The sequence below is a fragment of the Leptinotarsa decemlineata genome, unplaced genomic scaffold (genome assembly GCF_025532065.1).
Source record: "Leptinotarsa decemlineata unplaced genomic scaffold, Ldec_3_MD MMD2_tig00078422_RagTag_RagTag, whole genome shotgun sequence".
NCBI lineage: Eukaryota > Metazoa > Arthropoda > Insecta > Coleoptera > Chrysomelidae > Leptinotarsa > Leptinotarsa decemlineata.
In genome coordinates, this window is record NW_027412747.1 from 12414408 (window position 1) to 12427301 (window position 12894).

The 12894-nt window shown below is 36.1% G+C and overlaps 2 protein-coding genes across 2 annotated transcripts; both read left to right on the forward strand.

The window, feature by feature from the left end:
* Positions 1-278: 278 nt before the first annotated feature.
* LOC141487316 (G2/mitotic-specific cyclin-B-like) lies at positions 279-1524 on the forward strand. Its single transcript, XM_074186248.1, has one exon. It carries the CDS (start codon positions 290-292, stop codon positions 1424-1426), a length of 1137 nt encoding a protein of 378 aa, XP_074042349.1. The 5' UTR covers positions 279-289; the 3' UTR covers positions 1427-1524.
* A 6610-nt stretch (positions 1525-8134) lies between these two features.
* Positions 8135-9334, forward strand: LOC111514192 (G2/mitotic-specific cyclin-B2-like). The gene has a single exon (XM_023170433.2). It carries the CDS (start codon positions 8135-8137, stop codon positions 9332-9334), a length of 1200 nt encoding a protein of 399 aa, XP_023026201.2.
* Positions 9335-12894: the final 3560 nt, after the last annotated feature.

Genomic DNA, 12894 nt, shown 5'->3' on the forward strand with positions numbered 1-12894 from the left:
GAAATAGGTCATATGTACTGAATGAATGATTGTTTTTTCCATTGGTTGGGAACAGTCCAATATATGTGTTTGAGTTTTTCGCCTTCTTTTCAGCAAATCAGATGGTGTCATTAGATTTGTATTATAAGGCTACCAGCCAAACCTTTTTTTATTAGATTGAAAAAATACAAGTATTTGTTCGAAAGTGAAATGATGTTTTATACATATTAGAAAATGGAAGCTCGAACTAATGAAAATACAATTATTATTTCTTGTAAACCAAGTGAATGTTTATAGTTTTCGTTGCAGAATGGATTTCAGATCACGTGCTACTGTCAAAACCAATCAGGAAAACGTTCGATTGCAGTTCGCCTCAAAACTTATCATAGCGGAATCATCACTTCCAGATCGCAAACCGGATCGTCCTACAACCTTCAACTGCATTGCACCGGTTGCTATGCAGCCATCTCAGCCTAAACCAACCAACTGCAAGGACATCAAGCCTGAAATCAACAAAATTGCTAGTGTAAAAAGGTCAAACATAAAGAATAAAAACGGAGCTGTCGAGTCCTACTCCTGCAAGCAACTAGTTACTGATGACCCTGATGAAGACTACAAAAATGATCCTTATATGGTTATAGAGTATATTCAGGATATTTTCAAATATTTGAGAAGCATCGAGGACAAGTACCCTATTAGAAAAGGTTTCCTCGATGGTCGTGGGATAACTCCGGAAATGCGAGAAATTCTTGTCGACTGGCTGGTAGAGGTGCATCTGAAATTCAAAATGCATCTTGAAACACTTCATATGTGCGTTAGTCTCATTGACAGATACATACAGGACAAGCAGGTAGGGCGTGGTATATATCAGTTAGTTGGGGCATCTGCATTGCTAATAGCCGCTAAATACGAAGAGTACCACTCTCCCTGCTTGAGTGATTTAAAGTTCTTATGCGGCAACGTTTATTCTGGAAGGAAAATTCTACAAATGGAGAGAGACATACTGAATAAGCTTGATTTCGGCCTGGGACGCCCCTTATCCATTCATTTTCTGAGGAGGTATAATAAGATTGCTAAGGTGTGCAGTATCCACCATATTATGGGTGAATATATGCTGGAGCTAGCACTCATTGAATACGACATGAGCCACGTAAAACCTTCGCTTCAAGCTGCTGCAGTTTGTTGTCTGTCAATAGGAATTTTGAGTGACGTTAGCGACTTGTCGAAGCTTTGGACTCCTACCCTTGTTTGTTATACGGGTTACGAATATGCTGAGTTCGAAGAAGTTTTAATTTGTTTAGCAAACATTTTGATTAAGAGTAGTGCTCCTAGATTTCATACTATCAGAAGAAAGTATGCTGGGCCGAATTATGCGAATATAAGTTCAAGTTCGTTGTTGAAGGGATCTCTTGTGAGGAAGCTTTCTGGTGAGACAACTAACCAGTAATGGGTCATCATTGAATGGTTTATCTTTTTGGAAGGCTTCTCTTACGATTTGATCTATTTTAAAGTTCGTATGTTTGTTAAGTTCATAATGTGGCTGAGAAATGGTATTATCTTGTTTAATTTGTTATGATTTTATATTTTATATTTAAATTAAACTCATTTCAAAAGTACTGTTTTTGAGTTTTTACTATGTGTAGAGCCAGTTCAAGTTCACTGGTTGGAATTTTGCTTTTTGGCCTTTTATGTCTTTAGGTTCAAATTTTTGAGCTCTCGAAATAACGAAAGATATATGTTAGGAGTTGGTTTTCAAAACATAAGTTTTCAAATAGTTCATTTTATTCGAAAATATGCCTGTTACAATTAGAAGGTATCAAATGAAAATGAATATTGAACTCAAAATTCATATTTCACAAATGTCTTGAAATTTCATTCATATAATTAATAATATTAATGAATTAATTATTGGAATATAACATTAAAATATATATTGTATCTGATAATGATGCTGGTAAATTTGGAGATGATAATTCACTCGTGTGATATTTTTTCATCACGGCAAGAACATTTTTATAACATTTCACATGATAACCACTATTTGCACTAACTTCCTCTGGCAAAGAAATATCATTGAATTTTAAATTATTGTATTTTCTTATTTTTGATATTGATTTACTTTTATCTAACGTAATTGATGTGAATTGTACAGTTTTTTCACCAGTTTCTACGTTACAAATTACACAAACCACGTGTTCAGATTCCATCCTGCACATTATTAACTGAACTGTTAATATAAAAAACAACAATACACCAAAATAACCACACAATTAATGATAATATAAGATTTGAATTCCAAACTCAAAAATAACGGAAAATATAAAGCTTAGTAATTCGTAGCACTACAATACAGGGTGTAACTGAATAAGTGTAAAACATTTGAGGACGTGATTCCTCATCGAAAAAAAGATAGGACCTTTCATATAAAGAAACTTCATTGGAGCATCCCTTGTTAAGATACAGCCCCTTAAAGGGGGTACATAAAATTTGTATAACAATTTTTTTCACAACCACCGAAAAAGTAACAATATTGAAATTAACCTGGCGTTTTTTGCTACCAAAAAGACACTTAGCCAGTAATTTATTTGGTTTACCCCATGGTTGTAAGAGGTGGAAAACGCAACCCCTAAAATTCATTTCAAATGTAACTTTTTGTCTTATCCTTTATTTACCATTTAAAAATTTATTTCCGTTTCATTCATTTCCTGTTTCATTCCAAAGAAAAAATGTCTCTTGGGTTTTTTGCCCAAAATGAACCAGTTCGCAGCAAAAAATTATTTTACGAACAACTAAAGAGATACATCGTCATAAATGCGAACTAGATTTATTGTTATTTTGTAGTTAGTAGCTGCATTGAACGATTAAAGGGTAATAAACAAAACTAATTTATTAATAACAAAACACACAAAATGTAGAAATCATAGTAAATGTTCCATATGTCAACGTTCAGACATTACGCATGCGTCTAGACGTCAGCGCATTGAGCCACGTATTCGCTCAAATATTCCTGGAGTCTCTCTGATTACCCTGCACGCATCGATGATGCGGTTTCTTAAGTCCTCTACATCGCGAACAGGAGTAAGATAAACTAAATGCTGTAAATGGCCCCGAATAGAGAAATGGAGAGAATTGAGATCCAGGGATCGAGCGGGCCAGTTCTGTGGTCCTCCTCGACCTATCCACTGATTTGCATATGTTTCAGTTGAATGCTGACGTGCTACTTGACTAAAATGCATAAGAAACATCCCTTTTGACGCCCAAAGGAACTCCCTCCAGCAGTACTGGATGCACTTCTCTTTAAAATTGAACGTATGCCTCACCATTTAATCGAGGAGGTAGAAAATAAGGCCCAATTAAATCATCCCCAATAACCCGAGAAAAAATACATTCGTCTGTGAATTCTATCATCTTCAGGAAGTCACAATTTCTTCTAATCATTTCCAGCATCCAATTGCAAAGTCTCGCGGTGAGAGTGCCTGTACTCGTTGGAGATGGTAAGGGTGTAAGAGTTGTTCCTTTAAAATTCGAAATACCGTCATATGATCAACATTTAGCTGGAAAGCAATCTTTCTAGTACTGGTAGTAGGTTGTTTTTCAATTAAATTAAGTACTGTTTCCTCTAGCTGTGGTGTTCGTACTTCTCGATGGCGACCACAATTCTGCGTTCTTTTGTCGAATGAACCATATTCTCGTAATCGTTGTATTGATGAAGTCGAGCAAATATTCTATGTGAAGGATGCGGCCGTTGAGGATACATTTCAGCTTATCTTCTAGAAGCTTTTAACCCATTCCCCTGTGACAGACCGTAAACGTAATGCATATCAGCCATTTCCTCATTTGTGTATGCCATTTTAATAACAAGTGAATTATTAAAGTAACAAATTAAGAACAGAACAACAACACACAATTAGTATTAATTAAATTTCGAAAATTCACAAACAGACAGCGTCATACGAATTTAATTGTCACTATCGCTAATAGCGACCTACTAGATAGATTAGTTTCGTATTTTCGCATTTATGACGATGTATCTCTGTAGTTGTTCGTAAAATATTTTTTTGCTGCGAACTGGTTTATTTTGGGCAAAAAACCCAAGAGACATTTTTTGTTTAGAAAGAAACAGGAAATGAATAAAACGGAAATACATTTTTAAATGGTTAACAAATGATAAGACAAAAAGTTACATTGGAAATAAATTTTAGGAGTTGCGTTTTCCACCCCTTACAAACATTAGACAAACCAAATAAATTACTGGCTAAGTGTCTTTTTGGTAGTAAAAAACGTCAGGTTAATTTCAATATTGTTACTTCTTCGGTGCTTGTGAAAAAAATTGTTATACAAATTTTATGTACCCTCTTTAAGGGGCTGTATATTATTATTAATTGTGTGGTTATTTTGGTGTATTGTTGTTTTTTATATCAATAGTTCAGTTAATAATGTGCAGGATGGAATCCGAACACGTGTTTTGTATAATTTGTAACGTAGAAACTGGTGAAAAAACTGTACAATTCACATCAATTACGTTAGATAAAAGTAGATAATTGTAGAAGAAACATCAAATGTAATTTTTCGTAAAACCTAAAATCTGATCAATGTTGCGGATACCAGATTTATGAAATATTACAAAATCACTTATAAAGAATTCACTTCCCTATTTCAACTAACGAAATTCAAGATCCTTTCAGAATTTTGTGGAAGATTATATAAAATATGAGCAAACGTACTCATCTTCATTTATGAAGAGACTTCGCTCATTTGGATATGATTAAACAATTTTATAATAATTTACCCATTCAAAAATGAAGGTGAAAATTTTAATCAAGGAAATGATAATGATATAGGTTGAACATTTCAGAAATAACTATTCTCTCAGTATTGTCAGCTTCTACAACTACAAAATTTAAGATTTTTTTTCGACACCATTTCACGTATCGTTTTCGCGTCAACAGGAGAACTCCAACTGATGAATAACTTCATAAACTTTAGCTAATTAGTCCAATGTTTGGCTAGAGAAGGCCTTGCCAACTGAAGGCATATCGAGTTTTGGTACAGAAAAAAAAAGAATTTTCAGGATATTTTATCAGAGGTGTTTCAGAGGAGCGGTTTTCACTAATGAATTGTGATATAGTTTACTAAACATTTAGTATCTGACTAACTGCAGTTTAGGCGGGTTGGCTGTCCTTGTTCATCTTTCACTGCCTGAACCACTGTGCATGCTGTTTTGCGGCGAGTGCATTGGCTTGGGATGTGAGGGTTGAGCAAACCGGCCATAGGATGCCTGCTTCCACGTAGCCCCGCTGGATCCGGGGCTACGTGGCATTCCAACGATGGCTCAATCCTAAGGTGTGTGTATCCGTATCCCAGCCGAGAGGATGAATGACACTGAGCCTAGCAGCTGTGTCTACGGAACCTTCGAGATACCGGGCGCCCTCTCGTCGTAGCATCGCCCTGTCACGGTAATGCGGGGCTCTGCCGTGATTGACCTTCTTTCATTAGCTATTCGTGAGACTTTCATGGACAGAGTAAACTTGAAAATTATTTCTGAGGCTGAGTCTATAAAGGAGATGGATGTCGAGTTTACGACTCCAACTGACCTCCCTGTAAATTTAATTCAGGAGCGAGTCTACAGAGGAGATGGATGTCGACTTTACGACTCCAACTGACCTCCCTGTAAATTTAATTCAGGAGCGAGTCTACAGAGGAGATGGATGTCGAGTTTACGACTCCAACTGACCTCCCTGTTAATTTAGTTCAGGAGCGAGTCTACAGAGGAGATGGATGTCGACTTTACGACTCCAACTGATCTCCCTGTAAATTTAGTTCAGGAGCGAGTCCACAGAGGAGATGGATGTCGAGTTTACGACTCCAACGGACCTCCCTGTAAATTTAGTTGAGGAGCGAATCTACAGAGGAGATGGATGTCGATTTTACGACTCCAACTAACCTCCCTGTAAATTTAGTTCAGGAGCGAGTCTACAGAGGAGATGGATGTCGATTTCACGACTCCAACTGACCTCCCTACAAATTTAGTTCAGGAGCGAGTCTACAGAGGAGATGGATGTCGAGTTAACGACCCCAACTGACCTCCCTGTAAATTTAATTCAGGAGCGAGTCTACAGAGGAGATGGATGTCGATTTTACGACTCCAACTGATCTCCCTGTAAATTTAGTTCAGGAGCGAGTCTACAGAGGAGATGGATGTCGAGTTTACGACTCCAACGGACCTCCCTGTAAATTCAGTTGAGGAGCGAATCTACAGAGGAGATGGATGTTGAGTTTACGACTCCAACTGACCTCCCTGTGAATTTAATTCAGGAGCGAGTCTACACAGGAGATGGATGTCGATTTTACAACTCCAACTGATCTCCCTGTGAATTTAGTTCAGGAGCGAGTCTACAGAGGAGATGGATGTCGAGTTTACGACTCCAACGGACCTCCCTGTAAATTTAGTTGAAGCGAATCTACAGAGGAGATGGATGTCGAGTTTACGACTCCAACTGACTTCCCTGTAAATTTAGTTCAGGAGCGAGAGCTGCGGCGTACGCAGAATCTGTCTCGGGTGGGGGAACTAACTCCCCATGAGCAGGTTAGCACACGTTTGCGCTCAAATGAGGTTTCACCAAAACCAGAGTTATGTGACTTTTTAGAACTTCAACTAGCCTATAGTAATATGACTGATAACCAATCCATGCTAAGCTTATTGTTGAATAATCTAAAAATAGAACTTTCAACGGATAATGATAAACTGTTTTGCCAAATATGCGCCAAACTAACTATTATAAGACAACAAGTATAGCTAAGGCACCAGTCAATCTAATACTATTACTGATCATCTTCAAATATGACTCAACCTCTGACTGAAGCACCAAACTCCCACGAAGATCCGAAATAGATGAACACTTCAAGTTTGAATAAATTCGTGTCATTAAATATTCTGGTAATATCTTGAATTCATTGCTGCAGGTTTCTCCGGGTTTTCCTGCAACTGAAAAACAAATGCAAATGACTGGAATCAATCGAGTCGCCCCGGAGCACCAATAAACTTCAGTTGTTGTTTCATAATTTGTATTACTTTTTTTTAAATGGTATTAACTGTATAGTAAATTTATCATACCCGGTAAATTAGTCAATTATTTAGATGTTTATCAAATCTGGACATTAGTCTTTTATTCAGCTGTTCGGATTGACTTCATGAAGAATATACCGGGTCTGATAAATTTAATAGTTGATACCATAGTTGATAATAGTTGATACCATTACGGGGTCTAATGATTAGACCCCGTAATTATATCTCGCCGCCCTTGCCATACAAAAAAAAGCCGACGTTCGGTAGTTTTCATGCCATTCGAATTGATATCGTATATACTATACGATATCATTCTATTACCTAATTTCTATACCTAGATATCTACCCCTCTACCTAACTACATTTTAATATAAATATAGATAAATGGACGATTTTGATAATCAAACATCAGTCTTACAGAGTCTCTTGAACACTTTGTGGAAGACAGACAGGTGGAAGTGTATTGTAATATCTGTGACTTACTTTGGATAATAGTGTTTTCGCTTCTTGAGGTGAGTAAACAATTGTATTGATTAGTTTTTATAACGAATATTCAAAGTATTATTCAATTCCTTCAAGACTGAAGAACTTACCTATAGCTGTATACAATATGATAATAAAATAGAAGGTCATTTGTACTGAATGAATAATTGTTTTTCCATTGGTTTTGAACAGTCCAATATATGGGTTTTCGTTTTCATTTCAGGCAATCAGATGGTGTCATTAGATATGTATCATAAGGCTACAAGTCAAACCTTTTGCTATAAGATTCAATTTTTTGAAAAAATACAATTATTTATTTGAAAGTGGTTGACGATGTTTCATACTGGTTCGGACTTCCATTGTATAATATGATATTTCATGATTTTAAATTTCTGGAAGAACGAGTAAAATTAATAGGAAAAGCTAAAAATAACAATTATATCGAGCAATAAATACAATAATATGTTGACGGAATTTCACTATTTGTTGTTCTTTCAGAGATTTCGAATCATATTTCATCATATTAGACAATGGAAGCCCGAACTAGTAATAATACAATTATTGTTTCTTGTAAACCAAGTGAATGTTTATAATTTTCGTTGCAGAATGGATTCCAGATCACGTACTTCTGACAAAACCAATCAGGAAAACGTTCGATTGCAGTTCGCCTCAAAACTTATAGCGGAATCATCAAAAGATAATCGGAAAAGGGCCACTTTTGGGGAAGTTGGGAATAAACTGCGGGTTTCAATCAAGAAAAATCGCCAACTTCCATATCGTCCTACAACCGTAAACTGCATTGCACCGGTTGCTATGCAGCCTTCTCAGCCTAAACCAATCAACTGCAAGGACATCAAGCCTAAAATCGACATAATTGCTAGTGTAAAAAGATCAAACATGAAGAATCAAAACGGAGCTGTCGAGTCCTACTCCTACAGTCAAGTAGTTACTGATGACCCCGGTGAAGACTACAAAAATGATCCTTATATGGTTACTGAGTATATTGAGGATATTTTCAAATATATGAGAATCATGGAGGACAAGTACCCTATCAGAAAAGGTTTCCTCGATGGTCGTGGGATAACTCCGGAAATGCGAGGAATTCTCGTAGACTGGCTGATAGAGGTGCATCTGGAATTCGAAATGCATCTGGAAACACTTCATATGTGTGTTAGTCTCATCGACAGGTACATACAGGACAACGAGCAAGTGGGGCGTGATATATATCAGTTAGTTGGGGCATCTGCATTGTTAATAGCTGCTAAATACGAAGAGTACCGCTCTCCCTGCTTGAGTGATTTGAAGTTCTTATGCGGCAACGTTTATTCGGAAAGGAAATTTCTACAAATGGAGAGAGACATACTGAATAAACTTGATTTCGGCCTGGGACGCCCCTTATCCATTCATTTTCTGAGGAGGTATAGTAAGATTGCTAAGGTGCGCAGTATTCACCATATTTTGGGTAATTATATGCTAGAGCTAGCACTCATTGAATACGACATGAGCCACGTAAAACCTTCTCTCCAAGCTGCTGCAGCTTGTTGTCTGTCAATAGGAATTTTGAATGACGTTAGCGACTTGTCGAAGCTTTGGACTCCAACCCTTGTTCGCTATACGGGTTACGAATATGCAGAGTTCGAAGAAGTTGTAGTTTGCTTTGCAAAAATTTTGATTAAGAGTAGTGCTCCTAGATTTTATACTATCAGAAGAAAGTATGCTGGGCCAAATTGTGCGAAAATAAGTTCAAGTTCGTTGTTGAAGGGATCTCTTGTGAGGAAGCTTTCTGGTGAGACGACTAACCAGTAATGGGTCATCATTGAATGATTTATCTTTTTGGGAGTTTTTTCTTACGATGTGATCTATTTTTAAGTTCGTAATGTGACTGAGAACTGGTATTATCTTGTTTAATTTGTTTCGATTTCATAATAAACATATTTGAAAAATACTGTTTTTGAGTTTTTACTATATATATATAGGGCCAGTTCAAATTCACTGGTTGGAATTTTGTTTTCGGCCTTTTATGTCTTTAGGTTGAAATTTACCTGTTACAATTAGAAGGTATCATATTAAAATCAAAATTCTCATAAGAAAAAAATGCAAGTTCATCTTTGTCGGTGGTGGAATTTGAATAGCAAAATTCCAATAACCGTTGTAGCAGTGATGAATACAGGGGTAGTATATTATCGACTGGATTATCATCAAACCCTAGGGGTTGAAATAGACTTTGTTCGTGAATTTTGAAAGTTCATCTAGAGGGATTTTCTCCATCTTCTTCTCGCATGGTATTGAAATCGTTTGGACTTTTGGCAAGTTGAGGAGCTGCTGTTGACTTCGGGTGTCTCAATTCCGCATCCTGGAGGCGACTGCTGAAAGACCTGAAACATCAGCAGTCGCCCATCATATTTTGCAACAAAACCATTCCATAGACTTCAGTTCATTAAGATTAGTTAGACAAGTTAACAACAACAGGCAACTAGACGCCTATGAGAGTGTAGAAATTAGTAAACACAATCATATTGTGAATAACGATGACGGACCTATACCAAAGAGCATACTATATAGCTTGTTGAAATAAAATAATATTGTTGGGTTTACTGATTTCTACATAAGGACACATTGCAAAAATAAATTTGGATAGGCAATATTGTGAAATTAATTTTTATATAGCTGAAAATTGTTTTATTTAAACATATATTGTAAAACAATAGGTAAGGCAAAATTGTAAAATAAATTTAGGTTGGTATACCTGTATAGTTGGTACGCCTAGCATAAATAGGGTTAGCTCGCATTACTTTCTAGTTTTAATCTTCCTCTTTGAAGATGATCAGCTGGTGATCGAAACAGTGTCGAGGTGTTTAAATCGACGATTTGGTGTTGGGAAAAAACTCCAGTAATATTCAAGGCATTAATAGCTAATTATACTTTAATATGGGTTAGGGACAACGGTAATTTAATTCATCCCTTTGAAGGGGTTGTTAAAATTTGCGAATTTTTTGAAAAAATCATCAAATATTTCTTAAATTTATGTCGAAAACACACATCGAAAGATCTGAATAAACGAAAAAAAAAATGTATCAGACACTTGGAATTTTGTAAATGTTGATATTTTTTCTAATTTGCGGATTCATTAATTAGATAACTTTCCTGGGACAAACAGGAATTAATGAGAGCTATTCCTAAAAAAAAATAGATATTAGATTCCATTTTATAGCATAGCAAACTAATGTAAAAGAAACAAAGAGACAGCTTGAGTTGGTATTGCTTCAAATGATTTACATTTCAAATATTCCCCAAAATCGGATATATCTCACCTGGGGTGTATTTTAGGTATAGGGCATTCTTCATGAATTTGATATCTTTTTTTTCGTAGTACCTATCCAAAAATAATAGAATAGTGTATGGTTTCCATTTGACGTAATCGTGTTTCATCAGTTTTCTCGATGCTATGTTTTAGGTGAAAATTTCGACCACACTGTAAATTATTTTCGAAAATTTCGACCACCCTGTAGATTATTTTCTAAAATTCGATGGACCTGTAAATGACTTGATTTAAGGTATGATTCTGTGAAATTTCACATTTTCAACTGTTGCTATCTAATATTTATGATTTTTTCGGAGTGGTGCTGTAACTGTCACATTTTTCAGAAAAAAAAAATAATATCTCGAAAACTAACAAATTTGGTTATAGGCATTGTTATACAAAGTGGGCCTAAAATGTGCTGGCTGAAAAATTCAAAAATGTAATAAAATACAAGGTGTTCTATTTGAAATAGGGAAGTTGCCCTCAACTTCCGGTATAACGGAAAAAGACCAGAAGTTGAAAATATTTGAGTTGAGAAGGTCATTTTGTAAAACCCACTACTACAAAATTTCAAGTTTTCATTTTGAATCGTTCTCCATATATTCCTAACGAACGCTCGTCGTGAAAGACGAACTTAATGTAAATACTGATCTGCATTCGGCGCAGATACTCCTTACCGCACTTCAGGCTTCACTTGCACGCGCCCATAGCCTTACTTACTTATGCGCATTCAATTGGTTTCTACCTCCATGTTCGAGCCTTCAACCCATATATACCATAAGTAAAAAATGTTGGAGAAAAAAATTAAAGGTAGTAAAATAAAATTTATAAGATTTCATCCGAAAAATTCCTTTGAGCAATAGTTTCGTGCAGAAACGAATTGATGAGATGGCTGAAAACATTGAAGAGTCATTGTGCAATCATCTGAAGACTTCTCAATTCAGTTAGATGAGTCCACTTTACCAACCAATGAAGCATTGTTTTTGTCATACGTGAGGTTTATTAAAAATGGGAAAATTTATATGAAGAACTACTATTTGCCTAAAATTTAGAGACGGATACAAAAGGAAAAACCATATATAATACACTGGAAAAATTTTGTGATGAGAAGGAAATTCCACTGAAGAATATCATATCATCTGCTACGGATGGCGCTCCGGCAATGACAGGACGTCACAAAGGCTTCATAGCGTACTTGAAAAATAAAATTCCAGATATGCTCGCTGTACATGGCGTCATTCATTGGCAACATTTGGTTGCGACGAATTTGATTGAGCGCCTCTCTCAATCACTGCAATATATCACCAAAGCATTCGATAAAATCCGAAACTGCTTTTTAAATGATAGATTATTTAATCAGCTTAATGTTGCCAATGATGAAGATTTCATAAGATTGCTATTTCACACATAGGTGCGTTGGTTATCAAGAGGTAATTGTTTGACTCGATTTTACAATCTATTTGACTCTGTAATAGAGTTTTTGGAAAACAAAGACAAAGAATTGCACGACAACCTCATCACTTCAATGAATGATATTGCGTACTTGACAGACGTGTATAAATTATTTAATGATGTCAATCTCCAACTTCAAGGTGACGACTAGAATTTGATTGAAACTAAAAATGTCATTACTGCTTTTGTAGACAAATTGCTCTTTCACAAAAATAATGTCGGCAGACGTGAGTTTCACAATTTCCCTAATTTGTCAGCAGTATTCTTCAACAACGACGATTTGCTTGTTTACTGCCAACATTTGGAGAACCTCCACAGTGATTTCGCAGAAGGATTTCAGGACATTTTAAAATTGGGAATACCGGACTGGGTGTTGGATCCTTTTTCAAATGTCAATACAGCGGGATAACCCCAGCTGGAAGAAGAACTCATAGAACTGATAACGAACGAGAAAATAAAAATGAAATTCAAAAATGGATACCAAGAATTTTGGCTACAAAAGCCAATCCCGCAATTGTACCCTAGATCGGTTACAGATTACCGAACGGTAATCTGCAGAGATCGGTTGCAAATTACCGAACGCGGTGACTTACGGCTGTTTTTGAGTAAATTC